Genomic DNA, 10,877 nt, shown 5'->3' with positions numbered 1-10,877 from the left:
ATTGACACGTGATTATCATTTTATCATACATTCGTGCTCAATACATAATTAGAAGATCTTTGATTACTTGCAAAGTTGCAATTAAAGTTTTAAATATTTTGACTCCAATCCCACTTCTTCCCACCCACCATTAACCTAATATTACTGAATAAAGTGCACAAGGTCAAAATACTACTCACTAAATAAAGAAAGGATTACATAATATTAAAATTAATACTAAATATTCTTATTTCTAATACATCCTAAATCGTAGGGTGTTTGGCTAGAACAATATTATTATCTCTAATATATCCTAACCCTTATAGGCTCATTTGATTGGAACAAATTATCTCACAATTAATTATTTGAGAATTGTTATCTCATTTTCAATATAAAATAAAGATTATATTAAAATTCTAAAACAATTATTTTTTAAATAAGCTATTCCACAATTTTATCTTAATCAAACATCAAATAAACTCAATCTAAAATTAACTCCTAAAGTCATTAGTACTAGTCCTAGAATCACGAGGGCAAACAGTGCGTGGCCCAAAATTGCTACAAGATTTTGTATGGAGCCTCTTATTGCCATTCACCCATTCAATCATTGCTACTACTAAGATGCCACTTTTTTTTTTTTCATTTTAATGATGAAATAGATACCATTTTTTAAACTTTCATGTTTCTTTATTTATTATTCCACCCTTTTAATCATTGTTTATTCCATAGTTTCCATTCTACTAACTAGGAAAGATTTTACTGCTGTATAAAAGTTGGTAATTTTCTACACTACCTTTCCTTATTTTCTTTCTTTTCCCTTTTCTGTTTGTTCTTTTGCCCACCTTTTTGTCAGCTTATGTATATATATATGGAGATTAATTTCAATGTGTATAAGACCCCCATTATTATATTCATTTTTTAAAATATATAATATTTAGATTATTCGATACTCATTCCGTTTTAAAATTCATCACGTTTCATTTTTTTACTGTCAAATTACTTGAAATTTTAATTTTCAGATATTAATTTAATTTAGATTGATCAAATTAAATACCGAAATGAGTAGTATCTTTAAAATATTTTCATTCATTGGACCTAGAATGTTTATAGTTTTACTTTTATCCTTAATAATCCCCTATATAAAATCTCAACTTTATATCGACTCTTAACTAAAGTGAAAAATTATTCTTGAATTACAATTGGCTTTTCACTTTTTGTAATTTTGTTTGCATGACTTTGTATGAAGGTGACAAATCAGACCATCCCTTCAACCTCACAAGTGGTCCTTCTCCATTAATACATTTGATACCCCCACTTTCTTTTCTTCCCTACTATTATTATTTTCTTTCTTTCTTTCAAACTGAAAAAGAGAAATATTATTAGATGCAATTTTCCCCAAATTGAACGAAAAAAATAAAACAAGAAGAAATTTAGAAATGTCACCTTCAGATTCATCTTCAGTAGTGTGGAGCAGAGAAGAAGAAAAAGCTTTTGAGAATGCCATTGCTCTGCACTGGGTTGAAGATTCTGAACAGCAATGGGAGCAGTTTGCTTCTATGGTCCCCACAAAGACCATTGATGAGCTTAAGGAACATTACCAGCTACTTTTGGAAGATGTTGCAGCCATTGAAGCAGGCCAAGTTCCAATACCCAATTACAAAGGAGAAGAAGCTTCTTCCTCTTCAACTAAAGAAGTTAATCTAGGATATCCTGGGTCAGTGGACGGACGGCGCTCCAATTGTGGTTATTCAAATGGATTTTCAGGTACGACCCATGACCCGATTGGGCATGGTGGAAAAGGGAATTCTAGGTCTGAACAAGAGAGACGAAAAGGCATACCGTGGACTGAAGAAGAACATAGGTAATAATACTCAATTTTAAGGCGAAAAAAAGTTTAAATCTAATGGTAATGAAACCTAATTTTGCCTAATTTTGATTTACAGGTTGTTTTTGCTAGGTTTAGACAAATTTGGGAAAGGAGATTGGAGAAGTATTTCAAGGAATTTTGTTATATCTCGAACACCAACACAAGTAGCTAGTCATGCCCAGAAATACTTTATTCGTTTGAATTCCATGAATAGAGATAGAAGAAGGTCAAGTATTCACGACATTACAAGTATCAATAATGGAGGAGACGTTTCAACTCATCAAGCTCCAATTACAGGCCAACAGGTGAATCCGAATCCATCAAATCCAGCTGCACTTGGACCCTCAGTCAAGCACAGAACCCAACCCAATATGCATAGTATGGGCATGTACGGTGCTCCGATGGGTCACCCCGTCTCTGCACCGCCAAGCCACCTTGCCTCAGCCGTCGGAACACCGGTTATGCTTCCTCATGGACACCATCCTCCTTATGTACTTCCACTTGCATATCCTATACCACCGCCGCCACCACCCATGCACCAGTAAATGAATGGTGCACACATAACTGGATTTTCTTCTTTCTAAATAAATTTCAATAGAGTTAGTATATCATAAATGCTTTTGAGCTTTCTCTGAAAACTGAATTTTGAAAGGCTCATGGGTTGTTTTTAAGTATCAAAATTCTCCCAATTGTTTTCTTTCTTATTGAGAAATTTGTAAATATTAGAGTTTAGTATGTTTGGATGTTTTAAGGGATGCTCAATTGCTCATCAATTCTTTTACATAAAGGTAATAAATATTAAGGGTCGAAAAGTATAAGTATTACTAGTATTTTTTTTATACATAGAAGCAATTATGTATTTTGTAGAATAGTGATGAATCGATAATGAACACAAGTTTTAAAAGTTTTCATTTTATTTTAATGGTATGTGTCCAATAAAACATAAAAATAGTTAAAAGTTATACTATTTAAAAAGAGTTTCTGAGATTATAAAATTATTAAGAACAAAATAATAAACATTTGATCAGAATCCTTCAAAATTATACAATTTGATTTATAAATCATTTTAGTAAATCAAAAGGTATTTATAAGCTAATTTAACCCACTTATAGAAAAGCCAAAGCAATTTTGTGGTTTTTCTTTCCAGTTTGGAGGACTCTTTAGCAGGGAAGAATAGAGGAAGTGTCCTGAACGCAAAATCCACCAATAGGGAACAGTGGCACATGATTGTGGGGAAAAGAACAAATGAAGGTTCTGTGGAGAAAAAGAAGAGAGAGAGGAACCTTCTCTTGGAAATCTATAATACATTTTTTTAAAAAATACGTAATTTTTAAAGTGAAAAATAAATAAATGCTGCAACTTAAATTTGAAGTGTTACTTTTCTATTATCCCAGATATTAGATTTTATTTCCCTAAAAGTAGAAAATTAGTACTATTCAAATCCCAATAATTGAGATTTTAAGACTAGGTTAAAATAACATATGGACCGACGGCGTTTAGCATGTGAGGGTTGCTTTTTAGTTCAGGGGTGGGGGTAGAGGGTCCTGAAGATATTTGTCACCTTTAGCTCTATTGCATTATAAAATTGGACATCCTATTTTATTTCTACATTTCAATTCCACCAACAGCAATGGCAACGACTCCAATTGTTGACAATTACATGAATGGACACAAGACATCCAAGAAGGCAAGTTCTTTCAATCTGTACCACTAAATGGCTGCTTCAGTTTTGTATTTTGTTAATTCACTGTCTTATTTTCTTACAATTCCACACCGATTACTTTTATTTCAAACAGAGGGTCTATCACTCTCTAACTCCATAAAGGTAGGGGGTAAGGTTAGATACAGATACGGTATTTGTTCATCCTACCATTCCCATACCCCACTTTTGAGATTACACTGATATGTTTGTTGTTATTTGATTGCTGCAGGTTCTATTAAACCATAATCACTCATACGCACGTTGATGGATTAGAAATAGAACACTGCAAAATAACTACTATCCGAGTACGTCAAGGGAGAGATTTAGTTAAGAGGTACAATGACTAAACAAAACAAGAAAAAAAGAAACAGTAGTGCAGGCTTACAAAACAACAACACAGTCTAGACCTAATGCCTGTAGCTTACAACGAGAATCAACATCAACAAGAAAAATTACAAGAGGACTTTGTACGCAGCTGCTTGGACAGTATGCGATACAACAGCCTCTTTCGTCCCCATCTCCACCATATTGGTAAACCAGTCCTGCGTCTTTTTTTACTCTGTTCTCCTGCATTACCAGCAAGGATATAGTTCAATACACTAGAAGTCCAATCCTCCACAACACCAATGCAGAATTTTGTGTCTAGGATTCTTTATAAAAAAAGTTAACTGTCCTCAAATCCATTATTACAAGAAATGACCTATTCCCCACACCCGGACTGATGTACCCACTTCTTAGACGAGAAGATCAATTTTCAGCAGATATATAGTCCGAGCATAAAAAATTCATCAGCTAACATGCATAAAGCAAGAGGGCTGAAGCTGGTCTACTGGATCATCTTTTCACTGCCCAGGTGCAGGGAACTCAATTTGGGGTTGAATTTGATCTTTTATCATCATCAAAGTTCAAAATATTTCAGATGTTAAATGGTCAGTCATCTTCATAGTTAGATCAATTTTTACCTCACTTGGCCTGCAGGGTGACTATAGTGTACAAGAAATAGGGACCTCGTATATACGCCCCAAAGAAAATTCAAGAAACTCACTTGTGTCCTGAAAAGCATAGGATCCCCACTCCGAATGCAATTTAGTGAAGTTTGCCTCCAGTGTAGGCCAGAAGTTCATCTGAATCTTTAGAACATCCAAAACACTTCGCAGTCCAGCTTTGGAAGGTACAGTATTTTCTATGTCAATCGTTGGACTTTCACCAAGCAAGACCTAGAAAAGAAAGGACAACATCACACAACATCAGAAAAAACACTCAAACTTCTGCATACCCCAGGAGTTTGAAGGATAAACTAGGGAACAAAAACGTTCAACAGTTTCCACGTCACCACCATTGAATCTGTTCTAGTCATAATAATAATGTAACAGATTATCTGCAACCAAAACGAACTGAAAAAGATACTGGGTGGATAATTCCCCTAGTAGAGAAATGAGTAAGCTTTTATTTTTGACAAATACTTGAAAATTCAGTAATTGCACCAAGAAGGTGTGAATATGTACAGCAATAAGACTATTGAGAACTAAAAAAGCTTGTTCTACATTACTCAGCCAGGATTTCAAATATGCTTTTGATGCAGAGAGCAATTTGTTAGGAAAAGCAAAACAAGAAATAGGTCAAAGCTACTAAAAAAGATGACCATTAATATCAAGACACTAGTGCAGACCAAGAGCCTATACCCATTGCAATAGGCAAGCATAAGTGGCAGCAGTTGAAAAATTCATCACACTGGACTTAGTAGTGATAGTTATGATAGAAGTGAGGTAGGACTAGGGGAATAAAATCTGTCTTGGTTGTTTTACTTGAATCTGTAATCTCCCATGTACTTGAAACTGGAGGTTTACATGCTGATAAAAACACTCCCCTGATACTGCACGTTCTTTTGCCTTATTTCCAACTCTAAGTTTTGAAAGGAGACACTGAAGTTCTTTTTTTTCTTCCAACATTAAGTTATTTTACATGCCCTTTTCATCAGTTCATCCTAGTCCACCATCCATTCACTCTGCGTAAATTAGAGTTACCTTAATCACTGCTGTAGCTGATGATGAAATTGAGCGAAGATTGTAGCTGCAAAACGTAGCCATTCAAACACAAGCAAACATATAAACCTCCAGTTCTCTTTAATTTAAGAGCCAAGACGAAGGAACAAAGAGAAGATACAAACCCGCCTTCCAGAATAACAAGCAATTTTCCACCTGACAATGCACTCAACATCTGAGTCATTGATGCATAACCAGCAGGAGTTACCTGCAAAGACGATCCAAAAGGTAACACAAAGTAGCATAGGCAACATATAAGATGTAAAAATGAGTACATTATTAAACTAGTTGACACTAGAAAAATCCTTACATCACAGCAGCCAAGGGGATCACCCCTAGCAGCATCAAATCCTGCCGAAATGATAGTTAAGTCTGGATTAAAGTCCAAAGCTGCAACAACGTGGAAACAGAGAAGTTGATGAGGTCACTCTTGTTTTTTCCTACTTTCTAAAGAGAACTAGATAATTTCAAGGAGAGGTAAGAATAATCAACCACTAAGAAACAGGCTTTACATGCATAATGCACATAGCGCTGTTGAGCAATATATGAAAAGAATTTGATGAACAAACAGAAGGTCTAGAATTTGATAAATAATTTTACTAATATACACCAAGATGGTATTTAATAGGAAGGTTCAATACAATACGTATATTGCTAAGCCACCAACAATCTAACCACCAATGCAGCATAGTATTTCCTCTCTTACACCAAAAGTACAATAATAAAAGTGAGGTTTGCATCACATGATTGGGTCTTTCCAGACCTTCAAAAGTTCTTATTTTAGCTGAGGAAATGCATAGTGTTGCCATTTTCATGTAACATTCCTCACAAATCTAGTTTATTCATCCTCCTGCCTATGTGAGCTTTAATCACATTTCCGGTCTCAAACCCAAACAAGGGAGAAAGATTTCAGTACGTTGACAACCAATATAAACCTAGTAAATTCGCGGTGATCCTCACACTAAAAATATATTGGGACAATCTCACCAAGGCACATATTACATTCATATCCAATTGTGATGAAAAATGTGCATGGGTTTCATTTATCAATAAGTTCCACTATTTTATTTTGAAACGAAGGAAAACTAAAGGCATTCTGCACAAGTTCATTGTTCTTTCTTGGTGTCCATTTTCTGTATGGACTTAGCTTTTGGCATCCCAGTCATAAACTATTGAAAAAGGAGCAGAACATGCCTACATTCCTCTGCAATCAGGGAGATATTACTTTGGCTTATGCAAGAGATATATATAACCGCAGCTAAGATCTCCACTTAATCACTGCTTCCAAGTATCCTCACTTTATTTTTGTACAAGTTTATTCACTGCTTCATTTTAGTAAAGCTTTGTTTCTTTTTTAAGTTCTTCACAGAGAAATAAAATACCTACCTATGGGAAGCACAACTTGCTCAAATGCAAAAATGTAGTCATTGTCACTCACTCCCCCACGGCTCCAAGGAATATTCACACAGTACCCTTCTGCACCCATTGAACCAACCTGTGGAAAAGGAAAATAAACTATGGCATCCCAATGCATCTCAAATGAATGTAATTAGAAACAAAATTCATGAAAATCGTGATTTGTGGACGCCCTTTACATAGACAAAAATGAATTAAATCTCAACCTAACCAAACCACCAGTAAAGGTTAGTTTAATAATAAATGAGTACCTCATCTGCAGCTCCTGTACCAGGGTAGAATCTTCCACCCTCATGTCTGTGCAATGATATATACAAAACCTGCTCAGTAATAGAACCACAACATTCAGTTGTAAAGAACTTCTCCCAACCAAACAACAAATGAGCCGTGTTCGGGGAATTCGTTATAACACACTCCGTGGTCCACGTATACACGTAATGTGATAAACAATCTCATTTTAGGATGTGTCAAATTGTTTGGAAATACAATTCTCCCAAGTAAATTCATATTAACTTTTATAATTCAAATACAAACCATGATATATATGTTTCACTTATCATTTAACTATGCAGGATTTTCAATACTTCAATTACCCCTTTCGTTAAAAAAAAATTGCGGCAACAACAATGTACCCTATAAAATCCCACATGTGGGCCCTGGGAAGGGTAGAGCGTACGCAGACCATATCTGTACCTCGTGGAAGTAGAGAATTTGTTTCTGAAAGACCCTTGGGTATACTGCTAATCCTGTATGAAAGGAGTAACAGGTACAATGTGCCAAACTTCCCACAAGCCTATCTAGCTAGCAAGCAAGCAAGACAACACTTCACTGCCTACTAATCGTCAACCCTAATCCGCAACCTCCAAATCTTCCTAGCTGTACTGATCTACCAATCAGACTCACATGGTGAATGACTCTGTAGTAAACCGCCCCGGCATGAGTCCAAACTGGCTTTTGGAAATAAACGCACTCCTTACCTCATCTCCACCACTTTCACCCAAACTTTCATAGTGTGGCTTAACGGTATGAACTCGCTCTACCTGTGCACTTCCAAAATTCCATCGGGATCTCGCCTTGACCCAGCCTCTCTTAGCCTACTCATCCTATAAATAGCACCCTTAACCTCAACCTTTATACATCAGCAATACCCGTAGTACCACCGACTCTCAGAGTGCTCTAAACCACCTGGCACAATGTCTCTATCCCAGTCTTCATTCAAAATTTTATGGATCCGTCTAATGGATGCCTCTTCAACCAATACGTTGTCTTCCTAGTCTTAGACGCACTTCATTTGGTCTAGGTCTCGAGCACTCATCTCTCCGGCCTTAGGTAACCTATACAAATTCTTATCTCCGCCTTTGTCGTCGTTTTTGCTTTTGTTAAGAATATAACGATAAATTTATTAGCCTATTTTTCTAATCAAAATATGTACATAACTAGGACAAAGACGGTATCAAAGGAAAGTAAGGGGATCTTCAGTAGAGTTTGTTTAACTCTACAGTTATATACTGCAACATAAACATATCCTAAATCAGAAAAAAACATGAGATGGTACAAAAGGCAAGACCGGGAGTTCCCCCTTCTTCTTTTTTTAATAATTATGAGACCAGGATTTCCCTTATAATATGAAGATCCATCTCAGTGTTCTGCAGAAAGATTGATCATAACGCAACACTTAGTTTAGCAATTCATTGCTTACTGATTTGCTTCTCTCAAATATTTCTTGTGTGCCATTCCCATGATGCACATCCTACAAGGTGTGAGAAAAGAAATAAAAAATTAGGTCACAACTTTTGCATTTCTCATGTATTACATGAGTTAAATATCCCATGATAACAGAACTATCAAGCAATCAAGGATAAACATAGAGCACTGGTAAATACCCAATCAACTATTAACACCTTCTTTGCACCAGCCGCCTGAGCTGCTGATGCAGCAATTGCTGCATTGTTGTGGAGACAGAAGCCCATGGCCTGTTTCACACCAGCATGGTGGCCAGGAGGACGAACCTGACTCAACATTTAAGAAGAAAATATCAGTGTGGTTTTTCCTTCTTATATGGAATGCATAATCAAATGCAAATTCTTACCAGAGCAAAACCATTTTTGACACGTCCAGAGTAAATTGCTGAAGCAAGGTCAGCACATAAACCTGCTGCAAGCCTGGCAGCACATGCTGAATGTTCATTTGCATATGTATCAGGTGTGAAATAACTGCCATTTTAAAAAGCTCTTGATCAAGATAAATACTAAGGTTTTCTATTACACGTGGGTAGTCCCAGTACAATAATGTCCTTAAACAAAACCAAAACCAAAACCAATAAGAATGAAAAGCAAATGATACCTGATCGAAAAAAATGGAAAGTAAATAATCAATATTCTCAAACCTGGCATGCATACGCTTGGTGTTATCAACGGCTTCAATATTTTCCTCGGAGTGTACCTAAAGGTCCAAATATATAAGAATTAATACATAAGAAATCTAAAAAAAATTCTAGAAGTAAAGGATATCACCTCCTCTGTCTTTTTGTATATAATACTAGTAAAAATAGTTGGCCATCACTGTTGAAGGAAACCTGAGTTTTAGGAGTCCTTAATGATCAAATAAACCATAATTTTATCGTAGATATCTTGGCTTTCCTTCACTTAAAGGAAGATAGGACACTATTTTTTGTCGGTTAAAGGTAGATAGGACACATAACCAACCTTTAGAATTGAAAAAAAAAAAAGATAATCAGCTAGTCACCTCTGAATAGCAGCATCTAGAAAATTTGAGAAAATATGTGTGCAAAAGTCTAGCATCTTCTCTGATTGCATTACCTATGGGTCTCAGAGAAGACACTAGTACAAAATTTCAAGTAATGCTGTATACAGCACATAGCACACCCAATAATCCACTAAACAACTAAAATTTGAGAGCAACTCACCATCTGGAGTTCTTCCCTTGTGATTTCTCTTGCAGGAATGGGATAGCACTTCCCTGGGAATATACCTTAACATGTCAAGAAAACACGAAAGATTAGACAATCATTTTTCAACGAACAGACATCATAGATTTTAGACAGTATAAACCACTTAAATCTTCTACAACTTCACATAAAGTGTGGATGCCCATATCACAATACTAGGCTATACCACTGCAATGTTCTCTAAGGCCCGGAGATAAAGAGAATTGAAGAAAACCTGCTGTTGCAAGGCTAGCTGCAATGGTTCGAAGACGATCTGGTCTCTCAGGATGTGGATGAGACTTCATTACAACCTTTTCAATCAAAAGAGAACCGATAAATAATATCGTCATCAATAACAGGAAACTGGTATTCAATAACTAATATCCAAAACAAAATGCAAGAACAATTCAATTCTTTTTTTAAAATTTTTTATTCATTATTACGACTAGAGAAGGCACAAGGACAATCAATAAAAGACTAACACAGAAGATAATAAATTGAAGAAATACCATACTTCTGTGTGAAGCAACATCCTCTCATCAAACCCTACAGCAGTGGAGGATGATAAAGAACTTTGCTTGCACGAATCTACAGTAGAAGAAAAATCAATATACTAGTTATGCCAAAACAAACAAAAAGAGAAAGGTCATAAACCATTTAGCGCAATACACAAATAAACATAGTAAAAACTGGCAATAGACATGCACCATAGGAAAAGAAGAAAGACGTGTTCTATGAGTAAGAGCAATTAGAAGTAGTATGTCTGTTTTGTCCACTTTCTTCATCCCCCTCTATCAAAATGATCAAAAAGGAAGGCGAGCTTGCTTCTTATTCCCGTGTTTGATCTCTTCCATCTCTGCCTGGCTCGTTGTCACCTATGTTGAAGAAAGGTTTGGAACCCTGTAGAGAATGAAGAGGGGCCAA

General features: G+C 35.8%; 2 protein-coding genes across 5 annotated transcripts in view; one reads left to right on the top strand and one right to left on the bottom strand.

Annotated features, from left to right (window-relative positions):
- Positions 1–1,232: 1,232 nt before the first annotated feature.
- Positions 1,233–2,619, top strand: LOC125832151 (transcription factor MYBS1). Its single transcript, XM_049511300.1, has 2 exons — positions 1,233–1,840; positions 1,923–2,619. The coding sequence occupies exons 1-2, from the start codon at positions 1,416–1,418 to the stop codon at positions 2,389–2,391; spliced, it is 894 nt and encodes a 297-aa protein (XP_049367257.1). The 5' UTR covers positions 1,233–1,415; the 3' UTR covers positions 2,392–2,619.
- Positions 2,620–3,854: 1,235 nt separating this feature from the next.
- Positions 3,855–10,877, bottom strand: part of LOC125832137 (histone deacetylase 15) — a 29,275-nt gene continuing 22,252 nt past the window's right edge. For all 4 annotated transcript variants that reach the window (XM_049511281.1, XM_049511283.1, XM_049511282.1 and 1 more), the window contains 14 exons: positions 10,468–10,541; positions 10,189–10,264; positions 9,933–9,997; positions 9,393–9,448; positions 9,096–9,219; positions 8,890–9,015; positions 8,706–8,756; positions 7,258–7,326; positions 6,977–7,085; positions 5,901–5,980; positions 5,716–5,798; positions 5,573–5,618; positions 4,594–4,765; positions 3,855–4,115 (listed from right to left, as the gene is read on the bottom strand). In XM_049511281.1, coding sequence (XP_049367238.1) covers positions 3,988–4,115; positions 4,594–4,765; positions 5,573–5,618; positions 5,716–5,798; positions 5,901–5,980; positions 6,977–7,085; positions 7,258–7,326; positions 8,706–8,756; positions 8,890–9,015; positions 9,096–9,219; positions 9,393–9,448; positions 9,933–9,997; positions 10,189–10,264; positions 10,468–10,541 — 1,259 coding nt within the window. In that variant the 3' untranslated portion in view covers positions 3,855–3,987. The remainder of the gene's footprint in view (positions 4,116–4,593; positions 4,766–5,572; positions 5,619–5,715; positions 5,799–5,900; positions 5,981–6,976; positions 7,086–7,257; positions 7,327–8,705; positions 8,757–8,889; positions 9,016–9,095; positions 9,220–9,392; positions 9,449–9,932; positions 9,998–10,188; positions 10,265–10,467; positions 10,542–10,877) is intronic.

This window comes from Solanum verrucosum, unplaced genomic scaffold, assembly GCF_900185275.1.
Source record: "Solanum verrucosum unplaced genomic scaffold, falcon-dt-bn FXZP01000009.1, whole genome shotgun sequence".
Lineage (NCBI taxonomy): Eukaryota > Viridiplantae > Streptophyta > Magnoliopsida > Solanales > Solanaceae > Solanum > Solanum verrucosum.
The sequence above is the reverse complement of the archived record's forward strand: the minus strand, read 5'-3'. Positions and strand labels throughout refer to the sequence as shown.

Coding starts and splice junctions, on each gene's coding strand:
- LOC125832151 (XM_049511300.1), top strand. CDS start 1,416: ATGTCACCTTCAGATTCATCTTCAGTAGTGTGGAGCAGAGAAGAAGAA. Junction 1,841..1,922: donor TGGACTGAAGAAGAACATAG/GTAATAATACTC, acceptor TTTGATTTACAG/GTTGTTTTTGCTAGGTTTAG.